Genomic DNA, 23,691 nt, shown 5'->3' with positions numbered 1-23,691 from the left:
CCTGGTCTGGGGGTTCCCCAGCCTCCCCGCTCCCACCGCTCATCCTTCACAGGTGCCTCCCCTCAGAAATCTCTGGCTCGTCAACTCCTGCCTTGGCTCAGCTTCTTGGAGAACCCGAGACGACACACCAGGTTCCCAGACATTCTTGGACCGCAACTTAGCTGCCCCTGCAGGTAGCTGTGTCCGGGAACAGCTGAGCCCGGGGGGTGGCGGGGCGGGGGGAGGTGTGGACAGTGGAGACCGGTGGGGGGGGTGGACAGCGGAGCCCGGTGGGGGGTGGGGACAGCGGAGCCCGGGGAGGGAGGGACAGTGGAGCCCAGGGGGGGCAGTGGAGCCCGGGGAGGGGACAGCGGAGCCCGGGGGGCGGGGTGGACAGCAGAACAGCCACCATGAACAGCAGGGCTATGGGGCTGGTCCACTCCTCAGGGTGTGTAACCGCCAGCCCGCCCCGCCGGCTCACGCTCAGCCTGGCCCAGGGTCCGCAGTATGCCCTGCCTTTTGCACCCGCCGCAGGGGTCAGTGGCTGAAGCCGCGAGCAGGAACCCACCTCCCCAAGGCTTAGTTCAGTCCTGTCCCAGCTCGAACTCTCCACGTTGCTGACTGAGGCACAGTATGTCTGCACGTACCTGGGACCCCAGCAGCGTCTTTGTGTAATAGTCTCGCGGCATGAACACCTCCACTATGGTAACAAGGCACCAGAAAGCATCTTCCTGCTCCAGGTACAGAAGGGCCACCGCCACCAACCTGCAAGCAAATGACAGCAAGGTGAGCACCAGCACCCTGCAGCCTGCGACCCAGGCCCCACGGCCGGTCTGGACAGTGGCACCGCGGCGTGCCCTTAGTTCTCACGGCCACAACTTCTCCAGTCCCCGATAAATGACAGGTAAGCGTTCCTAGGCAAGTGAGCCATCTTCCTTCCTTTCTTTCTTTCTTTTCTCTTTTTTTTTAGTAGTCTCCACACCCAATGTGGGGCTCGAACTCACAACCCCAAGATCAAGAGTTGCACGTTCTAGCGACTGAGCCAGCTGGGAGCCCCAAGGGAGGCATTTTCTCAAGTTCAAGAAGCAAAGCTACTATTCCCCCCCAAACTTTTCATTTGGTTTTTGTTAAAAGGTGATGAAATTCCTTCCCAATGATCAATCAACCTTGTTAAAGAGAAAAAAAAAAAAGAGGTGTAGTTAATGCAGCTAATCCTTCCAAGCACAAAAAACCCAGGGGTGAGTGTAACACACGAAGAATAAAAATGGTTTACAAACAACCGCTCTGAGGGGCTCTCGGGAGGAACCGTCTCCGCCGCGGGCATGTGGGGGGAAGGAGGTGTGGCTTCCACTCTTTGGGTGTTCGTAATGGAAACCTGGGCCTGGCCAAGACGGGGTCACCAATCAAGAGGTGACCTGTCCCGGGCTTGGCACCCCGTGGGCGTCCAGGAAGGGTCTGGACACAATGCAGCCAGAGAGGAGCCCCTCCCTTGGCATCTGGAATCCAAGAGGTTCCTCTCAGACAAGGAGCTGCTATGCGTCACGGAAAACCTGAAAACTGATTCTTGGAGGCTGTTTTTGGCCTTTTGCTTCCTTAGATAAAATTATAATGGACTCATCTCAAACTAAAAGACTAAAAGGAGGGGCATGGGGTAGGTGGGGAGGGGATGCCTCCAGCAGGCCTGACCGCATGGTCAGCAGGAAGGTGGCCCCAGCAGGGACGACAGGAGAGAAAGCAAAGCCACAGAACCCACGGAGCCGGGGCACGGGGCCAAGCATCCAAAACCAGCGGGACCCCGCAGGACGGGCTCGAGTCACTCAGAGAAGGCTAACACTCTTCTACCAAAGTTCTGAGTTCTCAGGACACACGCATAAAATATTTGGAAAAAAATAAATCCAGTAAAATGGTTAAAAGTAAGAGGCCCTAAAGGTGATGGGGATGCAGGGGGAAAGCTTTCATTTTCTGGAAGTCTTACTTTTGTGGGGAAGAACGGGTTCTGTGACCATGCCAGATAAACAGGGTGCTAGTGTCCCCCCAAACAGGCATGCACAGGTCCCCGCCGGATCTTCTGGGCTTTAGAAGTGTTCGGCTTCTGGAAATTTTTAGAGTATTCAGTGTGAATTGTGGATTTAAGCAAAACAAGACTGCTTCATTCGGCAGCATCCTATTGACAGGCTTGCTTTTTGTTTCTTTAATGGGGGCCATGGAGGGGCAGCCAAAATCCCTCTCACTTCCAGGGCTCAGAGGGGCTGCCCCAACCTCAGCACCACGGAGGCAGGGTGACTTCCCAGAAGCTTGGTTTGGACATTCCACCCGAAACCCTTCCTTCCTGCAAGACGCATCTCAGATGCAAACCGACGGCCCTTCCTGGAGGTCAGTAGCTGGTGGAGGAGAATTTAAAAGGCCTCTGAGGTGCCAGAATAAACCTCAGCATTCAAAACTCAAGGCAAGCACTTGGGCTCCTGGGAAAATCCCTAAAGAGTGTGCACAGAGCTTCTTCCTTCTTTGTCCGAACCTCTAACAGCCTGGTGGCCCACGATCCCTGCACGGAGAGAACCTAAGTGGACACGTGCAACACCAGCATGAGCAGGAGGTGCATGGGCCGGACACGTGGCACAAAACAGCCACGTGCAGTCCGTGCCGCACAGACCCCAGGGCCTCCTGGGGCCTCGTCCCCCCTCGGCCCGGCTCCGAATGAGGAGGCCTGGGTCATCACGAAAGGTGACAGGCTGTCCAGTGTCCCCTGTCTATGGAAGCGCTCGTGACACCCGCAGAAAAAGACTCTGGTCCAAAAGGGCCCGATTTCGGCCAGCTGAAGAGCCGGGTGGGGCAGCTCCCTGATTCCCAAAGATCCGGTATAAACAAGGAGCGGCCACCACTGTCCACCTCGTGTGTTATAAACACAAAATTATATAAAGTTATAATTATAATGGAATCAAACTTCTGGTCAAAACCGGAGCGTGACAAAGAGTAGTAAAAAATGAAAATGAGAAAACCTAGTTGTTTCAGATAATGTTTCATGGTGGTGGTGGTGTTTTTAAAGATTTTACTTTTAAGTAGTCTCTATACTCAACGTGGGGCTCGAAATCACAACCCCAAGATCAACAGTCGCACGCTCCACCAAAAGCCAGCCAGGCGCCCATTTGGTGTTCTTCACACTTTCTGAAAGCATGTTTGTTTCTCTCAATTACTCCAGAACTGGGGATGTCACATAACTGAGCCGAGCTGACGGCAACCCTGCCCAACGATGCTGGCCTTCCTCAGCTGGGCAGGAGTGGAGGGGACGGTCAGGCCGGGCACCCACCCGCTCAGACCCACCTGTTCAGACCCTGGCAGTAGCCAATATCTGGGTTCCTCCAGGAGAAGGCCAGCAGGACGTTGCGGAGCTTCTGGATGCCCTCTGAGGTGGGGCAGGAGTAATGCTTGTTGGTGGGCAGAGTCCGCAGCAGGTCCAGCTCGATCTGCTTGGAGGCCGGGTTCTGTTTCTCCAGTGCCTTCTGGAGCAGCGTCTGGAAGTACCCGGGCTCGGCGCTGTCCCGGAACTTCCTGGTGTGGAGGTCCACGCACCATTTCCACACCTTGGAGCGGTGTTCGTGTGGGATGCCCGCCCGGATCAGGTTCTTCAGCTCCGGGGAGCACGCCATCTCCCTGTTCATAGTGCTCGCAAAGTAGTTTTCCCACTTGACACCGGTGGACACCTCCTGGTTTTCTGTGAGGTACAGGGTCTTCAGGTCCAGCGCTCGGACCTTGGCCACCAGCCTCTCCTCCTCATCATCCTCTGGGACGGTCCTAAACCCATAGATATCATACTCACTGTTGAGAAAAACAGAGGGAAAATTGAATGACGGGATTCTGACAAAAGCACCAACCAAACAGAAAAGCACGTTGGCCCACATATACGTGGCCCTTTGATCTGGGACCAGGCACTGGAGCCCGGTGAGGGCAGAAAAAACCTCAACAGCCGGGGCAGGACGAGTGGCTAGCTCCGTGGGAGGAAATGAAATTACATCTCTTGGTACTAGAATAAAAATAGATTCCAGATGGTTTAAAGCCCTACCTGTGAAAAGCACGTAAGAAAAAACGCACCTGGTAAACTGGCCACACGAACGTGTGTTTACACATCATACGTGTCTGTACGTGTAACTTCCGTGTTCGGAAAATGTCATTTTAAAACGTGGAAAGGCGAGAGAAAAAGTATTTGCGTAGACGTTGGGGATGAAGACAATGTGGGTGTGGGAGCAGGACCGTGGCCCCAAGGACGTCCAGCCGTGGCGACTCACACCTGTGGCTATAGCCACATCGTATGGCAGAGGCACACGGCGTCACGCTGACTCAGCTGGGACGGGGAGGCTACCCCGGACCGCTGGGGGCCCGTGGACACACAAGACCCTTCACGGTGGAAGACAGGGCAGGACCGCGGACGTGCGGACCACAGGGCCCACTGCTGCTGGCTGAGGAACGGAGGAGGAGGCCTGTGGCCTCCAGAAGCAGGGAAGACCACCCCGACAGCCAGCGTGGAAACGGAGCCCTCGCTCTACAGCCCCAGGGAACAGCTCGAGTGCATGAGGACACACGGTGCCCGTGACACCTGGAATATCCAGAGAGGCCCGCCGCACAGCCGGCCCACACAAGCTCAGACAGCAAACGGGTGGTGTGTAAGCGGCCACGTCTGTGACCACCTGTGAGGTCAGACCGACACGGGGCCTTTCGCACCTGCTGCCGAGGGTGTGACCTGTGCCAACCTAGTGGGGCTGGAGAGACGTGTGCCCTGCAGGCCGGGGATCCCGCTTCTTGTCTACACCCTGGAGGAGCCCCCCCCCACCCCGGGCACGTGGAAACACGAATCCCTATGTTCGCCATGCCTCATCTGTCACAAGGGGACGTGGAAGGACCCTGTGTGTCCACCACGAGGGGAAGGAGCAGAGACACCAAGGTTCGGGCGCCTCCGACAGTGGAGGGGGCATGAGGCCCACAAAACGCAGCTCGGGGGCCACACGGATCCACCTGGGAGATTCCAGGAAGTAACGTTGAAAAAGTTGCGAGTACGGTGGGATTCGTGTCTTAGAAGGTGTCCCCAGTGAGGACTTAGAAACGCACACTGACGCGTCGTAATGTGGAAGGACACAACGTCCGGTATTTGCTGTGAAGTATTCCAGAAAAATCCCTGGGGGCGAGGAGGAGCAGGTGCAACCAGACTGACAGTAATTACAGAAGGGCCGCCTGGAGGGTCGTCATGTGACTCTATGCTGCAGGCTTGAAATTTTCCACAAGTCAGAAATACATCAATATGCACAGCTGCCGTTCTGCTTACACACGAGGTTTGGAAACAACACGAACAGAACGAGCCCAGAGGTGCCCGAGGGAGGAAGACAGGCCCTCACGAGCAGCCCTGCTGCCCGCGGACCCGTGGAGAGCGCAGTGTGGAAGCCGGCCACCCAGGCTGGGGTTCTGTCCCCACGACTCGGGGGCTGTGTGTCCCTCCCCGTCCGCGGAGCACTAACACGCGCTAGTGGGTAGAGCCCTTGGCGCAGCTCCTGCACGCAGGCCTCAGGGAGCGCTCTGCAACGGGGGCGAGGCTCACGTGCTGCGAGCTGAAATGGCAGGTCCTGCTGGAGTGTGTGCGTCCGCGGCGTGGGTCAGACCCTTGAGGGGTGCCGAGCCACTGTGCCAGGCTAGCTAAACCTTCTCCCCACGCGGGGGCCTCTCTGCTCTTGAACCACACGTGGGAGCAACTGTGTCTCAGGACGGGGCTCCTACTCTTTGGGGGACTGGTTCCCAGCAGGACCGGAGCTGCTGCTGGAACCGTGGACCCTGATGCACTTGGGAGGGAGGTCCTGAACTCAACGACCTGGCCTGAGCCTGGCTCTGCTGCGCGCCTATGACGGCAAGAACGCCGAGAGCATCCGTTCTGATGACGGGCACACAATGGGACACGCACTTGCATCTGGTCCACTGTGAGCGACGACCGTCGTTGAAACAGGTCCCACGGCCCATGACAGTCGCCGGTGCTCTTACCTGACAAGATGAGGCTTCACGAATGCCTGCTCCGGGCCTTCAACCTGCAGGGCGTCCTCCAGCAGCTGAGCTATGACGTCGCGAGAAGGCCCCTGTTCTTCCGAGCAAACCGGCGTCTTCATCTCTTGGAGCAGGATCAGGTACTTGCTTTCTATCTGGCACAGCTTAGCTTCCAGGCTGGAATACTACAGAGAACAGGGAGGTTACCTCCATCCCGACCAGGGCGCAGCATCGGCAACCCTCGGTGCCTCGAGCAGCCGAAGAACAACAAGCACCGGCTATGGGGAGGTGAGCCAGGGACTGTACACAGGACAGCAGATTCATGTCGCCCCAGGCCACCTGCCGTGTCCAGCAGCTGCCCCGGGCCCCCTCCTGCCGGGGCGCTGGCCCAGCAACACCCACATCACTCCCGCACGGCTGAAGGCAGCGGCAGGAACAGGACCACGTGGCTGTCCCTGCAGTCATGCTGAGTGTCACCCAGCATGTGGGCTGTGAGCAGGCGCCCACGTGGCACTGACATTTCCCAGCACGCCGTGCCTCAGGACCAGCTCCCATCTGCTGCCTCATCAGGCACACCCTGGGGCCACGCGGACGCAGGTCCGGGAGGACGCGGGGAGCTGGGTTCCAGAGGTACACGGAGCACACACAGCGGGGACCACGAGCGCCATCGGACACCACCGGGTGGCAGCGGCCATGCTGGCACTGCTCTTCCGGCCACAATGCCGACAGAGAGGCAACTGACGGGTTCCCAGCGTCCCCGTTTGTAGAGGGGAAACCAGTCCACGCAACTCAATGGAACAAAATCACAATCCAAACCCCCTTCGTTTGGGGAACCTGAGCATCAGAGTGAACGGTTTTCCGTAAACCCCGTGATGCGTGTGGATGAAGACACATCAGGGCACCTCTACTCGTCTCCGTCTCAGACACGGCGACACTGAATACGCAGCACTCTGCACCCTGTATTTCGGGTTCAGTGACCTTGCGCCCCCAGTGTGGGGGCAGGGCTGGTTTACGACGTGCCCACTTCTAAAGGCTTCGGTGTCCCCGGCTGCCAGGAAACAGCTGCACCCTGACCCACCTTGGCCATCAGGTCCCGCTCCCTCCTTTCCGCGTTTCTCCGCAGTGCCGAGAGCTCCAAAATCTCCTTATTTAGGAACTTATTCTGGGTTTTGTACCCCTGTAGGTTATCCTGTTGGGAAAAAAAAGCCATCAGTTCTCACCAGTCTCTCTCTGTTAATATATCACCGTCTCTGCAAAGAGCCCAAGTTAGCGCGAGCTTTGAGAACCGACCGCCGGGCACTTCCTGATGGAGACGACTCCGCCGCCAGCCTTGGGGTGCCAAAGGAACAAGCAGAATTACATCCTCACGCTGCGAGTGTTGCATCCCCGCACTCACTGACCGTGGCACAAAGCAAACCCTCGTGATAGTTTCTTCTGTAGCTCGAGAAACAACACGTTCTCTGTGGGTTGTCAGTCACTCAGGGTGGAGGGAAGGCCTCGCGCACACACGGCGCTCGACTACAGAACCCCATGGGCCACCTGCAGTGGACGACGTGCTCCAGGAAGCACGTTCCTCCCATTTGTGTGTTGAAACAGTGGCTCAGTCGTTGGGCATCTGCCTTCGGCTCAGGTCATGATCCCAGGCTCCTGGGATCGAGCCCCACATCGGGCTCCTTGCTCGGCGGGAAGCCTGCTTCTCCCTCTCCCACTCCTCCTGCTTGTGTTCCCTCTCTCGCTCTCTCTCTCTCTCTCTAATAAATAAATATAATCTTTAAAAAAAAAAAACAAAAAACATTTTGAACTCTGGAAAACCTGACAGAAAAGAAAAGGAACGTGATACGCCCTTCGCCTAAAATTCACCAGCTGTTAATGTTTGCCGCACCTGCTGTGGGACGTAGGACAGCCTCACAGGCTGGTGACAAGTTCTGCCAAGTGTGGCGACAGGATCGGCTGTGGCCTGTGAAAGCCCGCGAGGAGGGCAAGCGTCTGGGACAAATGCGCTCGGCCAAGCGCAGTCCTCCACCCACATGCGCCCCCCGCTCTGTGGGGTTCCTGGGGCTGCACTGGTCCCTGGGTCACTGGGCAATTCCTGGACTGGCCGGGAGTGTCCACCCCTCACGGGACAGAGGCCATGGCCATTCCTTGAGACACGTCCCTGTCTCCAGGCTGGACGCCACCATGATGATGGGGGCCCACAATCACCCTAAAACGTAGAGGGACTGTAATGTTTCCATGGCCCCTTTGGTCACTAACACTTGTGAAGCTCGCGCTACAGGCTACAGGGTCCACGTGAGACTCCGGACGTCTCTGTGAGTGAGAGCCCTTGGCCGCCGTCCCCGTGTTTCTCTGAGAGCCGGGCCACCAGGCTCTGGGCCACCGACCGCGCCCAACAGATACGCTCACGCCTCCTGTGTCAGTAGGACTGCACGTCACGACAGGCCCGTGACACACCCAAGCCCAAACCCATGGCAGCCTGGACCCCCCGCTCTCCGTCCTCCCGTCCCGGCGACTGAAAGCTCTCTGGCAGCGCCAACACACACGTAACAAGGAGGAGGCCGACGGAAGGAGGGCGGGGGATGCGGGCGGCTGGGTGATGGGCGGAGAGCAGAGTAAGCGGGTCCTCCTCCGGTTATGTTCCGTGTGACTGCTCATCGTGAGGAGTCTCCCTACGCTGACGATGACGAGAACGCAAGTGGAGCCCCTACAAAGCGCCAGACCCTGCCAGGGGAGGGCTGGTTCACACATGAACGCGCTGGGGCAGGAAGGGACCCGACCCCCAGGTGGGGTTCGTGAGCGGCAAAGCTGGGTAGGTCTGAGCTCCTCCCCGTGCTCCCTACGGTTGTGAAGCGGTCTGTTTTGTGCTAACTACGCCGGGCACTCCTGGAGAGGCCTTGCGCTCCCAGCACAGCACAAAGCCTGGCACACGGCTGAGCGCACGCCAGAGTCCAGACAAAGAAAAGCTGCTGGCATGGAGGCCCGCGCCAAAGAGCAAGTCTCAGGAAGACTAGCCGCACAGGTAGGTGGGGACAGTGACCCGACAGCAGCCCCGACCGTGCCCAGCGAAGCAGACAGCCACCTACGCCGAGCAAGGAAGAGTCACAGAGCCACGGAAAGGCCGGGAAGGAAGTACAAAAACAGTAAAGTACTTACACTGGTAAAATCCTACGACCAATGTGTGTTCCTTCCTCAAAATACCCCAGAAACAGAAAGTGACCCTCTCCCAGAGGCAACAAGAAGTGTCAGCAAATTCCAAACAGGCCACACAAACTGACCAGAGCCGGAGAAAGTGGGCCGTGACAGTGACGGATGAGACCCCCCCCCCAGTAACACACAGTGTCCCCCGCGGAGGCATTCCAAATTCGGGGTCAAGGCAAGAAATCAGTACGAAAACCATGCAGCCGCGAGAAGTGGGGGGCACCGAGGACACATGTGGCAAAACCCTACTTCTGTCCACAGCCCCCCGCCCGCAAGCCTGCTTTCAATTCCTGTGGAGCCGCTGCGGGAGCCTGTGGTGGGAGCGGGCGTCTGGCGCTGGTGGCGGCAGAAATCTCAGGGCGGCCGGCTGGCCCACTTGGAGCCCAGAGCCACACGCCGGCCCCTGAACAGCCGCCTCCTCCATGAGCTCTGTCGCACGTCACCTGACCACGGTGGGATTTCAGAGCCTTAAAAACTGTTGAGAAATGTTGGAGGAAAAAAGTCATGAAATCACCAAATGATTCAAAACCACCCCACCCATCTTGCCACAAGATCTAAAGGGTGAATAAGGGGGGGACGTCTAATTCTTATCAAGTCTGTCTGCTGTCTTCACAGGGAGCCGTGTGGACCAGAGACAAGCCGCTCGCTCCCACACATGCCCTGGTTCAGCTCCCGTGTGTCCCCGCTGAGCCTGCTCACGAGGCCTGCAACCAAACACCGCAAAACAGGCATGCTCGCCAAATACCAATTTCAGTTGACGTTAAAGTAAGCCATGGTCAAACGCGCATCGCCAATGCGGTGACGTCCAGGTCGGGCGCGTTCTCGACTGCGAATACGAGCAGAGCCGCGTCTTACCAGCCACACCGACCACGATGGTTTGTGCAAGCACGGCTGTGTTTGTGGTCGAATCACAGAGGAATGGGGTGGGGAGCTCTGTTGCTGTCGTCCTTCTGGACTCACACGTGCACGCGCGTCACTGAGAACTGGTCACTACGGAGGCCACGTACACGTCCCGATGATGCTGCCGTCAGCCCAGTGTTCACTTCTGTTCCAAATTCTGAGGACTCTGTCCCCCACCCCCCGACTCAGCTCTCCACTGACAAGCCAGAGAGGTAATGCTGGGCATGCAGTAGGTGCTCACTAATAACCTCAACATGGCAAATCTCTGCCTTCAAGGATAACCTGCCCTTGGGAGCCAAACACCCCTGGTGCCGAGGTATTTACGCAAAGAGGGTAGCCAGGCGAGGAGCATGTTAGGGCTGGGTGCGGCCTGGGGCTACAGACCTGCCTGGAGTGGGCTGGGCCACACTCAGCGCCTCTCTGCGTCCTCATGGCCAGGGACACGGCCCTTCCCCACCTCAGTTACAACCCAGACAGTCACGAGTTCAGGAAGCAGCCCCCCTGTCCTCAGCGCCAGGACCCTCCCAGCCTGGGCGCAGGGGCCCTGACTCTGAGCAAGCCTACCTGGGAGCCAACCCCATACCAGCCGTCAGAAACGATGCTCCCTCGGCTCCCCCTACCCCCAGGGAGCTGAGGCAGGCCGTGTGCGCGGTGCTGGCCTGGACACTCATGCATGGGGGCGCACAGGGCCCCCTGGGCTACGTGCGGTAACGAAGCTCTAGGGGTGCAGAGCAGAAAGGGGAGGCTCAGTTGCCTGAGAGCAAGGGAGGAAAAGTTGCAGAACCACTCTGAGCAACGGCATTGCTGGACTCACTCTTTGGTTTTCCAAGGATGCTTCTTAGCGAACTACCCATCGTTTGCCTACAAGTCCTGCTCTGTCTGCTCCGTCTGCCGTGCTGTCTGAACCCCACCGAGCCCACGCTCCACTTACTTTCAGCCTGTCCAGCTCTAGGTGCTCCCTGCTGGGGGAGGTGGGGGAGCCGGGCACCCCTGCAGCAGAGGGTGTGTGGTCCGTGCCCTCGCTGAGCTGGCGCGAGAGCTTCATGATGACCTCGTCCTTGGCCTGGATGGTCTCCACCAGCATCCCCAGCTGCTCGCTGAGCTCGCCCACCTTGCTCTTGAGCGTCCTGGCTTCCTGCTGCAGACTCTCTCTCTCCAGGGAGAGCCGCTCCAGCTGGCTGCTGAGGCCCAGGATCTGGTCATCCTTGCGGTGCAGAAGGTCGAGCGTGTCCTTCGGGACCCCCTCAGAGAGCCGGCTGCTGGCGAAGTACTTGTCGTACTGGGAGGACCGGACCGTGTGCTGCAGTAGCCGCACCAGCTCCTGCAGCAGAGGAGGGAGCGGGGAGGAGAGAAGCAGAGACTGTGACAACGCGACACGGAGCAACGCGGGGCCGAGACACGCTCACACCGGACTTCCTCTTGCAGGGTCTCGGAAGCGAGAGGAAGAAACACGCACTCCGTCAAGCCCGCCTGCAGAGAACAATGCCAGGAAACAGGAAACCGTGGACGCACACAGTGCCGTCCGCCGCGGCCCCAGCACACGCGTATCTGTGCGTGGGACGGGAGCTCCGTCAGCTCCGACCTGCCCAACGACGGGGCGTCCTCGGTCTCAGAGGGAAATGGACACCACGTGGGAACTCCTTTCCCTCCTGTTAACAGACTCGGCCGATGCCGCGCTGGGGTGGGAGTGGGCACAGCGGCCGAGACCCTCCCCCGACCCACTGGCGGCGTCCCCACACGCCCTGGAAATCCAAACGTCCCTGAAGAAGTGACCTCGTGGGGTGCGGGCGCCTCCATCAAATGCTTCGGGGAAAAGCCCTTCTGGGGACGAAGACACTCAGAGGCCCGGGCTGTGCTCCCGCGGCCGGCCGGCTGCCGGGGGGGACGCACGCGGGTGAGAAGGACGGTTACCTTCTGGCTGGACAGGTCTTTCTTCAGCCGGTCCAGCTCTTCCTGCTGGCTCTGGACCTGCAGCTGCATCTCAGACGCAGGCTTGCTGACGCCGCCAGCACTCTGTGCCCCCTCCGCCGAAGGGTCACCGCTGACGTGGCGGTTTTTGTACGATCCGATCATGTCTTTCAAAGGGCGCTTTCCTTTGTAGGGAATACGTCCAAAATCAAAGGGAAATCCTGAGCCAGTTACTCCTACATACAAAAACAAAACTTGTTTTCTAAGTGCAGGATAAGTCATCCTTCTGGAAACTCCCACCCGCCATCCTCAGGGGAAGTTCTGCGTTCACCACGCAGAGAGCACGGGCAGGGGCCGGGACGCCTCTGGGCCCCGGCTCGCTCTTGATGAAAACCGAGCCCCGACTCAAAGTCGATCCCCCGCCCCCCCCACCTGGGATCCTTCCTTAGGAGACTTGTCACGTGGTCCCTTTTCAAGAAGACGTTCTGGCTGTGATTGCTCAACGTCTGCCTTAGGACGCAGGGGAAAATGGGCGGAGTGCACTGGCACAGATGAGGAATTTAGGACAAGGCCGCGGGACACCTCGCTCAAGACTCAATCTGGGATGCCGTCTCTTTTCCTGAAGCTCAGGTCTCCTCACCAGTTTCCCATTTCTGCCACTTTCAGGACCAAAGGGGACAGAGACACAGGCCGAGGAAGAGCACAGTGGTTCCGAGGGCCCGCAGCGTCCCAGCAACACAGAGCCCCTTCCCCAAGGCCCCGCCTGCAGTCAGACAACAGGCTCCCGGGCGGGACTTACGGACACAGGGATCCTTGGCTCCCTTCGCTCATCTGTTCTCAGAAAACAAAACAAAGCCCTGCCCTAAACGTATGTCTTCTTCGTTGTGAACAAGTGTTTTAAAGCATGACTACATTCTCTTCCTTAAAGATGGGCCTTTAAAACACTGATGGATCCAAATAAAGGTTAGTACAGATGAATTCAGATTTATACTCAAACTATGAGGAGGCAATGTGAACTAGAACACAGTACTTGGATTCCACGAAGCTCCTAAGTCGGGACAGTGGCTGCCCTGGGCGGGGTGGGGCACTGGAGGGGCCGGGGGACAGGGCTGGCCCCGTCCTGTTTCTTGAAGTAAGTGCTGCCTACGTGGCTGTGTTCGTTGTGACAACCCGTCGCCTTCACATTTCTGATGGATGCGGGGGGACTTGTGCACTTAAACGCAGGGGAACAGAGAGAAGGGAGAGCAGTTCACGCCCCCTGCACGACAGGGACAAGCTGGGGGGCTGACGCCCGCGGCTGGTACAGGAAGGGTCCACAACCCCGCGCCATCAGAGTCCGCAGACCCCATGGGGGGCTGCGTTGTCTGGCCCGGGGAGTTTCCGGCCCACGCGAGCCGCTCAGCCTCAGAGACCCTTCCTTCCTGACTGAGCTCGCAGTTCCTCCTCCAGAACCCAGGTCCCCCTTGCTCAGGAGGTGCTCCCGCGGGCCCTGACCAGGGAGCGCAGCACGCCAGGCCCGCGTCACACAGGACTGCAGGTCCCACGCTACGACCCTGAGAACACAGGCAAGCCCCCCTGCAGAGCCAGTCAGGGCCCTCCTCCCGGGGCACAGAAGTACTTCCTTTAGTAAATACTTGCTCTCCCGATAAACTTCCTATGATCCTGCCTCCACCTGTCAGCCCATGCTTGACTCGAGCACAAGGCAGAATTTCAAAATTACTGTCCTTTTACATTAAAACATCAATATTCCCTCGTGGATCCCCAGACGAGCATCAGGAGTGGCCGTACAGACGGGGTCAGGCTGACGACAAGTGAACCCTGACCCTCCCCAAAACTGGCGGGGACCAGACACGACGTGGTTCCAGCTGTGGTGCCAGAGGGCGCACAGCCCCAGGCCCCGACCACAGGGCGTCCTCGTCTGATGAAGTCAGCCCTGCATCTGGGCAGGCCTCGGCCCACGACCACACATGGGGCACACGAGGAGCAAGAAGGGACCCGGACTCCAGAGCGTGGGGAATCCTCGGCGCGGAGACCATCCTGGCCACGCGCACGCCAAGGCAAAGGGAGGATGAGGACGGGGAGCTGTCAGGGGCAGAGAGGCCAGTGCAGACCGGCAAGGAAACCGCCCGCAGACCTCGTCAGTGCCTCACGTGCCCGGGGCGTGCGCACTCGGCTGTGGAACCAGAGCGGGCTTCGGTTATTAGATTTACTGCCGCTGTTTCTAGGTAGAATAACGAAGCTGCCATGAGGTTTTAACATGAGTCGTTATCTCTTAGAGATACGTACGAAATAAAAAATTTAGATGCAATGGATCGATGTCTAGAATCTACTTTAAAACAACTCCACCGACACGGAACGCAGGGGGTGGTGGAAGCTTGGAGGAAGAGAGCGGCCCTAAGTTCGAAACCGTGGGAGCCGCTTGAGGTTACACTGGAACCCGTGACCCTGTACGTTCTACTTTACGTACGTTCCAGATTCCCGTAAATAGAAGGGTTTTTAAAAAATCCATATATCTGTAAAGAGCACTGTGACTTCTAGATGCTCTATCTCCCGAAAAAGCTTACGAGGCACCAGCTGGATGGTCGTTTCTTGTAACGCCTCATCTCACACGCCCTCTGGGGTCATCGCCCACAGAGAGGGCGCAAGCCCCAGTGCGCCTCCTGCTTCCAGAAAAGCCTGGTACCACAGGGGCCGCGGAGAGCAGGACGGTGGCAGGAGCCATGTCCGTACCTTTGTTCCCCTCGGGGGCCGGCTTCTTCCTCTCCTCCTGCGCCATGGACTCCTCCAGGTCCTTAGGGTTTGGGTCTAAGAGCTCCCACTCTTCACTGGTGTAAAACACACTCTTCCGACTGTCACCGTGTCCTCTCCCAGGACGGAAAGACGACATTGAGTTTCTGTTAGGAGAAATGAAATGAGTTATGTAAAACACTGTAAAATAAAATGTAACTTCACATATACAGGACTGGCAAAAGTTAACAGATACGGTAACATCGAATGTTGAATGTCAGGGAGGGAGGCGAGAGGGAGGCTGGTTGGTGCTGCGGGCGGCAGTCACACGGGGGGCCATCAGCAATACAAGTTCAGGTGAAGGGGGCCCCACCCCAAGAACCTGCGTGTCCCAAACGAACTCCCGGGTGTGGGCATGAGACATGGAGGAGAGTGCCCACCGCTGTGCTGTTCACGTGGGACCCAGGTGAACGTGGCGGCTGAACACCCATCAACGGGAGAACTGGTGTGATGGATCAAGCACCACGGCGCCATGTAAGTGAATCTGTCCATTCACACATCACTAGAGCCCACCGTGCGCTGGCCAGGACTCCAGCACAGGAGCCACCGAGCCCGAGACACAGTCCTGCCCCATGAACACATCAGCCACAGCCCCCGTGCAATGGACTGTGCCCCACTCCGTCCCCCGCTCCGCATCCACCGCTGAATGAAGAAAGAAAATGGGACAATGATGTGTGCAATGTGACAGTGTTTCAAACCTTCATGGGAACAGTGGTCACAGAGGCTGTGCCTGCACATGTGGCAAGGCTGTGAACGCCGGACACAGGACCCTGCCGCCTCCATGAAGGGCAGGGTGAGGAGGCGGGTGTGCAGGCTGCAGCAGGACCCAGGACGCACAGACCACGCGGCAGCCCACACAGCTGAGCCTGCACAGCCCACGATTTACCCGCAGAAATGAGAACACGTGTGTGCACGCGGGGCCTGCACATGGACAGTCACAGCTGCCTGACTCCTCACAGCCACAAACGTGTCCCCGAGTGGGAGTGGGTGGCCCAGCTGGGACACGTCCACGCACACCGCACGCTGTTCAGCAAAGAAAGGGAATGAACCATGAAACACTCGTCAGCCCAGAGGGGCCACGAAGATGATGATTCTCTAGAAGACAACTGCGAAGGACCACACACAGCATGGCCACGTTCACAAAGTGGCAGCCACAGAAGGCGGGCCAGTGGCGGCCGGGGCGAGGGGAGCAGTCGGTCGCAGGGGAATGGAAACGCCCGGTGTTTCCGTTACAGAGGAATTTATATGACCACGTTCGGTGTCAGACGTTCGTCAGCCTATACACCGAACACGCTTGAGTTTCCTGCAGGTAAATTACACCTCGGGGACGTGGTTGAAACAAAGAGCGGGGAGAAACGTGTGTCGTGTGGAGTTCCCTGAGGTGGATGCGGAGCGGGGGACGGAGTGGGGCGCAGGTCCGTGGGAGGCAGACCGACCACACCCTCACGGACAACGGTCATTCCTCAATGCTGGTGTGCTTGCCAAGCAGATGGTTTTTGCCTGGTTTGAACCATATTGAAGTGCTCTAGACCAAAGACTGCAGGGAAACCAGCAATCCCGTGACGTTTCCACCGCTGCATCCCAACCGGCACCTTCAGCCCCAACTGTCTGAACACCGGCAATCGATGTAATTCACAACAGCTGTTTCCAAATGTACGTATTTCAGATCAATTTCTCCACCTACATCTACGATGCCCAACGTGTCTGACAGACACAGGCCACGTCCCCAACAGAGGGGAGGCCCCCCCCGCCCCTGATAACAGATCAGTTCTTAGGATAGACGAGCGCATCAGGAAACATTCTCGGAAGTGATAAAAAGCAGAAGTAACCGGAAGGGGCCTGTAGATGAGACGAGGGGCCTGGAGACGGGGAGCCTCATGGCGTCCTCACGACAGGGAGCTGTGCCACAGCCACCAGGGGCGGGAGGTGGCCACAAGGGCCCCCCGGGGCTCGGGGAGCAACCAGCAGGCCAACACCCGGACTGTAGCCCTAGGCACTGATTTTGGACTTCTGGCTCCAAGTGTGGGAGAATGAATTTGTGTTGCTTTCAAGCTCTCGTTTGGGGTGATTTGCTGCAACAGCTGGAGCAAACAGAGCCCCGTGGCCGCGGGAGACCCTTCCTCATCCCTGCACAAGCCCCGGCCGGCATGCAAGTCTGGAACCTCACGTCTACCGTTAAAGCAGTTGCAGCGCCGCCAGAGTGACGCGGGAATGTGGTCACAAAGGCCACTGCCCGTCCACCGCACATGGACAAACGAGTACACCATCCTTCCGCTTCGAGACATATACGGCAACATCTACGACAGTGTGTCCTACCTCAAAAACCCCATCGGAGTGGAAATCATCTCAGCGGTGAACCTCCAGGCAGGGGCAGCCGGGCTGGTGCCCCATGCCCGACACGCAGACCCTGCATCCAGCCCCCGCCCCCTGCACCACCTCTGCTCAGCGCCCGAGCTCCTGGCACGCGGACCTGGGGACTCGGGAAACCCTGTTCTCACAGCCACTGCCTCACATGAGCTGCCTCGCTCCTGCCCCCCCTTCTGCAGGTCCCGCCTTGTGCTTCAAGACCTAAGTCAAAACCCGCCGTCCTGCAGAGCCTCCGCCTCCACATCTCCGTGCACCCAGGGAGGGCAGTGACCACTGGCTCGGCCCTCAACGGCACCCCACGGCCTCGTGCGTGAGGCACCCCCGCCGCCCCCCTCCCCGATGGCAGCGAGCGGCCAGCTCTGGTCTGCGGGCACCCTCAGCCCCATCCTGCGTGGAGGGCACGGGAGGGCACACAGGTGATTAGGACGATGCCAGGCTGCACGGCCGGGGCGGTCCTCCAGAGTGTGCTTCTCAAGTGTGGGCGGCGATCCCAGCAGAGGTCACAAAGTCGAGTCAAGGACTCATAACATCAATCCTGAAGGTCATGCCAAGCATGCTGTCCATGCACTGGGAGAGAAAATACGACTTTACCAGATGAACGCTGGCATTCTATGAATTTTCTGTCTGGGTCTCATGTGCTTCCAAGCAGCACATTTTTTTTTTATTTTTTTAAAGATTTTATTTATTTATTCATGAGAGACAGAGAGAGAGAGAGAGAGAGAGAGAGAGAGAAGCAGGCTCCCCGCTCAGCAGGGAGCCCAATGCAAGACTCGATCCCAGGACCCTGGGATCATGACCTGAGCCGAAGGCGGACGCTTAACCATCTGAGCCACCCAGGCGCCCCCAAGCAGCACACATTTATATATAAGAGCCTACCATTTGCTGTGGGTTTCCGGGCAGAGACCGCACCCATCAGTCCCTCCCTGTGTACGCTGAGCCACCCAGCACGCGTCCGGCGCTGCACGAGGTGCTGGGGACACACGGGGACACACGGGCTCACGTGGGAGGTGGGGCCACAGGCCAGGGCGCAGAGAAATATAATGAGTACCAGCGGTAGGACGGCTGTGGAGAAGCTCAGGGTGGGGGGCAGAGCAAGGTCAGGACTCCCCATGAGAGACAACCCACCCAGCAGAGGGATGGCCTGAGGCAGGGCCTGGGGGGAAGACAGTGTCTGAAGAACTGAGAGAGGCCAAGCAGGCCTGCAACACGGCTGAGCCCACGGGACCTCGAAGGCCAGGTTCAGAGCACAGCCTTTAGCCGACAGTGAGGAACCTCTGAAAGGCTTGCGGTACTGGGAAGAACGGATTTGGGTCACTGGGAGTAGGGTCCCTGCAACAGGAGGGTCCAGGACCGGCAGACAATGCAGACAGGGTCCCCCTCCCAGCCCCCAACTCCAAATACAAGAGGAGGCAAGGGTCAGTCACGCCCTTGGCAGCCTGGACGATGCACTGACATCCTCTGAGTGCATCCCACATGTGCCAGGTGACCAACCGCACTTTCCAGCCAGGCCTAACGGTCTGCAGCTCCTCTCAGGGCCGCAGTGGTCTCCGCGGGTGGGCGGGGCATCCCGTGGCGGCGGCCCTTGCGATGCGTGGCCCCAGACGTGGAGCGTGGGGCCAGCCGAGGTCAAGAGAGCTGCCGGACGGGTGTGCTGAGCAGGCCCTCGTGCTCCCCAGGGGCTGTCAGCCCCCCACCCTGCAAACAGTGCACCCTACACCTTAACATTCATCACAAAGAGTTTTTGAGAATTTTTCCAAGTCCTGAACCTCGTTTTCCCTGTGTGGACAGAGCTGTGCCTGCAAAGACGACCCCAAATGAACACGTCACAGCTCCGGGTGTGGCCTCCCTGGGTTCACCAAACATGTGGGTGCATGGTCCCAGCCAGCGAGACCGAAACAGCCCCCCAGGATGGTTGGCCACGTGCACAAGTAACCATTCCCACCGGGCTTGAGGGGCAAGAGAGAAGCAAGACCAAAGGCTCGAGGGCAGGCCTGGCAGGATGGGCAGGTGCTCCCAGCCGGCTTAGGGTCCACTGCCGCCGGCTCCCTGATGGGAAGATCCACTGCGCCCATGGTCTCAGCAGCTGCGTCAGCAGGTCTGGCTCACGAGCAGCCGACACCGAGCTGGGCAGCTCCTGTTCATGACCTCAGCCCTCACACCCACCAGCAAGAGGGCGTTTACACACACATGCACACACACGCCGGTTTACTAACGGAGAGCACAGAGCTCAGAGAGGTTCGGCCACTGGCCCAGCACACACAGCTCCCGAGCAGCAGGGCTGGGTGCACAGAGCAGTGGCCGGGGTGGGACCAGCCCTGCATGGAGGACCCAGAGCTGCCGGTCACGCAGCGCGCAGAGCTCAGCGCCCATCGGCGGGCCCAGCCTCCAGGCCCACGGAGCCACAGGGCGCTGTTCACGACGGCCCGCACGCTCCTCCCACACACACCCGTCTGGCACGTGCTTACCGAGTGCCTGGGTGTACGCTTCCCCCGCCTTGCCCATGCACGCCTGCCCCCAGCCCTGAGCCTACCCGCACACGCGGGCCAGCCTGAGCTTCTCGGAGAGAACGATTCTCTCACCTGAAGCGACCTTAACGGAAAGGTTGGTAAAAGCAGGAAACCTTATCCCAAAGGAACTGAACACAAACGTGAGCACCTCTACAGGTACCCGTGCGGGCCAAGGCCTGGTCCTCGAGTCTGGGCTGCTGACCCCGTTCCCTGGCATCTCTCATGGGTCAACCACACCCACACAGGACATCATCTCACTTGTCCAAAGCTGTTTTGCTTCTTTTAAAAGTGGACCCTGGACTTAGGGTTATGAAATAATCTACGTACAGAGTCTCTAGGTTGTTCACAACTCTTCCCCGAGCGTGTCGCCCACATCCCAGGGACAATTCTTTAGGGACTCACTTTTATCAAATTTCCCCCAAGTGTTCAACTTATTTTTCACAGAGAAAACAATTCCTTTTCATCCACACGGGCTTACCGTTTTGCTGACAGAACGACATGAAAATCTGGCACATCAACAGTTCCCCAATTACATTCTTACGATGGATGGGGGTGGGGGGGCCTCGGGCTCCAACCAAGGGACCCCGGGTGCCTCGCTGCTCTGCCGCACGCCTGCTAAGACCTTGAGCAAGTCACCTTCCCACTCTAAGCCTCCGCTACGTAGCCGGTCGCATAGACAGAGTCTCAGCAGCTCCCCAGCATCTGCAGGAGCACAGAACTCCTCCTCCGCGCCTGCCCGGGAGCTGGATGAGCCGGATGTGCTGGCGGCCGGGGGCCCCATGGGAGGACACCCAGTGCGTGAAGGTCCTGGGGGAGCAAGGGTCCTGTGGCCACACACCGTGGCTCCAGGGTCAGAATATGGGGACGCAGGGGCCGACGGGACCACAGTCAGACCAAGGAGACACCCACAGGTGTAGAAGGACCAGTGATGCTTCGACATGGGGGACGGCCCGGGCAGAGAGCAGCATGTGGAGAGCAGATGGCCGGACGAGCAGGGGTGAGTCTCCCGCTGGTGGGGTGCCCCACCACACCCCATTCAGCTTCCCTGCACACTGCAGCCGTATTTTCACCACTGACAACATGGGGAGAATGAGTTTCTTTGTTATACTGAATCCAGCCAGAAAGGTAAAGGGAGAATGGGGCCACTGGGGGAAAGAATGTGTCCCCGCATGTGCGTAGTTCCTGTGGCCACCCCCCACCCCAAAACCCCGTGGGAGCGGCTGGCCAACCGCACGCAGCCGGTGGCCCAGCGGGAAAGCAGGGAGCCCCAGCCGCGTCCCCGCAGCACAGCCACGCTGAGCCGAGTCCCCAGGGCTCTGTGGCTGCCTTGAAGAGGAGCAGAAACACCACAACCCAGAGAACTCCCCCAGCTCGGCTGCAAGAAGGCAGCGGGGCGGCCCGGTTCCTGTCCTGCCTGAGGAGCTTGGAAGGGGCCACTGCATCCCAACGGCAAGGAGAGCGCGGAACTACGGAAAAGCCAACACCTTCCCAGATCCACGAGGGACAGGGACGTGGGGCAAAGTGCTGCCCCCAAGACGGGAGAGACAGGCAGGCGAGCGCGGGAGGCCCAGCTTCCTGCAGGGGAGACTCAGCAGCACACCTGTGCAGGGCGGGACCCCGAACTGTGACTGGCAGTCACTGGAGGCTCGTGCAGACCCCTCTGAGGGCAGCAGACCCGGGGCACTGGGTCCCAGGGGCCCCCAAGGTGCTGTGAGGTTTACCTCCAGGAGCTCAGCCAGGTTCCACCAGAGAACGTGGGGGAAAGTCCCCTTGGGCTTCTGGCAGAGAGACAGAAAGGAACCAGTTTTAAATTCTCCAGAGCACTCTGTTCTTAACAAGGCTTGCCCTCAGGGGAACCTGGTTAGCCAGAGCCTCACTGACCTGGGCCCAGGGACCCCCAGCTCTGGCCTCCCTTGCCATCCTGGCCACCTACAGGGGAAAAGACAGAGAAACCCTTGTGGGTCCACATACAGTGGCAGGGCTCTCCTGTCACAAGACCACAGAACACCTCCTCCCTCCACACCTCACCACCAGCCCCCTAGAGGCCGGCCTGCAGCCTTCCTTTTCCCCAGTACGTCCTGTCCAGCTATCAAGAAAAAGGGACAAAGCAAACCAACGTGATGTGGAGTGTGCGGGCGGCAGCAGAGCCAGACAAGGCAGGGACGCTGGAATCCTCAGACCAGGAAATCAAAACAACTCTGATTAACATGCTAAGGGCTCTAAGGGATAAAGCATCCAGGATGCAAGGTCAGATGTGTGACATAAACAGACGGAGACCCCCAAGAAAGAACCAAAAAGAAATGACAGAAAAAAAACACCCCAAGGGAAATGAAAAGTGCCCCTGCTGGGCTTGTCAGTAGAACGGACACGGCTGAGGAAAGACTCTGTGAACTACAGGACATGACCATAGAATCCTCGAGAGACAAGAGGAGGATAAATATTTTAATCAAGGAAGGTTATTTCCCCAAATTCAGGTCAGGCATCCAACCACAGTTCCATGAAGCTCAGGGAGCACCAAGCAAAACAGAGGCCAAAAATCCCTTAACTTGGCACACCCTTCCCAAACTACAGAAAAATCACAGATAAAGAAGAAATCCGGACAGAAGACCAAGAAAACAAATGCGTGACCCGCAGAGGAACAAAGATAAGACCTGCATCAATGTCTTCTCAGCAACCATGCAAGCAAGACACGAGTGGAGGGCGAAGCCCAACCTCTGGAGAGGAAACCACCACGCTGGAACTCCGTACGCTGCGAAATCAGCCTTCAAGAGTGAAGGAGAAAAAGGCTTTCTCAGATAAACAGTGAGGGCACTTGCTGCTCATAGACCTGCAAAAAAATGCTGCGTTCTTCAGCGCGAAAGAAAACGATACAGATCAGAAACTCAGACCCAGCAAGAAAGAAGGAAGGAAGAGATGGGACTGGGAGAGTAAAATACAGACCTTTACTCTTCTCATTCCAACTGATCTAACTTACAACAGCTTGTTCCAAATAGTGCCAATGCTGTGTTTGCTTCTGCATGTGCACCGTGGGTATATGCCCCCCGTGTGCCCCACATGCCCACGACACACGCCCCTGTCTCCCAACAAACACCACAGCAGCGATGGGGGCAGGAGCTGGGACGGCTTTGCTGTCACGAGGCACCCTCCCACCTGTGGGGCAGCACAGTGTGATTTTAAAGTGAACTTGGATTAGCAGTAAATGTGTGTTGCAAACTCCAGAGCAAGCGCAAAAAAAAAAAAAAAAGCTAAAAAGGAAGCATAACATATACTAAGGAAGGAGAGAAAATGAAACCATATAAAATGCTCGATGAAAACCACAGAGACAGGGACGCCCAGCTGGCTCCACCACTGGAGCACGTGACTCTTGATCACAGGGTCGTGACTCTGAGCCCCATGCTGGGCATAGAGATTACTTAAAAAATAAAATAAAAGCACACGAGGCAGAAAAAGAGTGGGAGACAAAAACCAGGAACAAAAAGGGCCACAAACGAAATACAGTACCAAACACGTTAATCCAACTGCACCAAGAATCATTGCGAATGTCAAAGGCCCACATGCACCAGTTAAGACAGAGGTTGTCGGGACCTAAGGGCATGTTGCCTCCAGGAACCCACTTTAAATACACGCACACATAGATGAAATGTAAAAGGAGAGAAATACGCTGTGTGAACAACACTAACCAAAAGAAAGCAGGAGCAGCTGTACGAATCTCAGAGCAGACCTCAAAGGAAGGGAAGTCATGAGGGATAAAGAAAGCATTTCATAATGAGAGGTCAATCCTCCAAGAACACAGCAATCCTCAACGCATACACCCTAACAACAGAGTGTTGATAAAACCTCAGGACAAAGAGAACCAACCACCATAGTTTGAAACTTTAACACCCTCAGTCAGAATGAAAGGACCCAGCAGGCAGAAAATCAGTAAGGACTTAGCTGACCTCAACAACCATCAATCAACTGGATATCACTGATGTGTAGACAACTTTGTCCAACGACAGCAGAATGCACATTCCTCTCGAGCTCGTGTGGAACA

The 23,691-nt window shown here is 57.8% G+C and overlaps 1 protein-coding gene across 5 annotated transcripts in view; it reads right to left on the bottom strand.

The window, feature by feature from the left end:
- TBC1D2B (TBC1 domain family member 2B) overlaps positions 1-23,691 on the bottom strand; it is a 61,775-nt gene that overhangs the window by 10,640 nt on the left and 27,444 nt on the right. For 4 of the 5 annotated variants that reach the window (XM_028093838.2, XM_028093839.2, XM_028093841.1 and 1 more), the window contains exons 4-10: positions 14,728-14,891; positions 12,001-12,233; positions 11,021-11,410; positions 7,073-7,183; positions 5,995-6,179; positions 3,298-3,792; positions 627-744 (exon numbers count right to left, since the gene is read on the bottom strand). In XM_028093838.2, coding sequence (XP_027949639.1) covers positions 627-744; positions 3,298-3,792; positions 5,995-6,179; positions 7,073-7,183; positions 11,021-11,410; positions 12,001-12,233; positions 14,728-14,891 — 1,696 coding nt within the window. The remainder of the gene's footprint in view (positions 1-626; positions 745-3,297; positions 3,793-5,994; positions 6,180-7,072; positions 7,184-11,020; positions 11,411-12,000; positions 12,234-14,727; positions 14,892-23,691) is intronic. The other variant, XM_088024919.1, reaches the window with a different exon arrangement.

This window comes from Eumetopias jubatus, unplaced genomic scaffold (assembly GCF_037043125.1).
Source record: "Eumetopias jubatus isolate StellerSeaLion01/CBP00866 unplaced genomic scaffold, mEumJub1_p1.0 scaffold_7, whole genome shotgun sequence".
Lineage (NCBI taxonomy): Eukaryota > Metazoa > Chordata > Mammalia > Carnivora > Otariidae > Eumetopias > Eumetopias jubatus.
The sequence above is the reverse complement of the archived record's forward strand: the minus strand, read 5'-3'. Positions and strand labels throughout refer to the sequence as shown.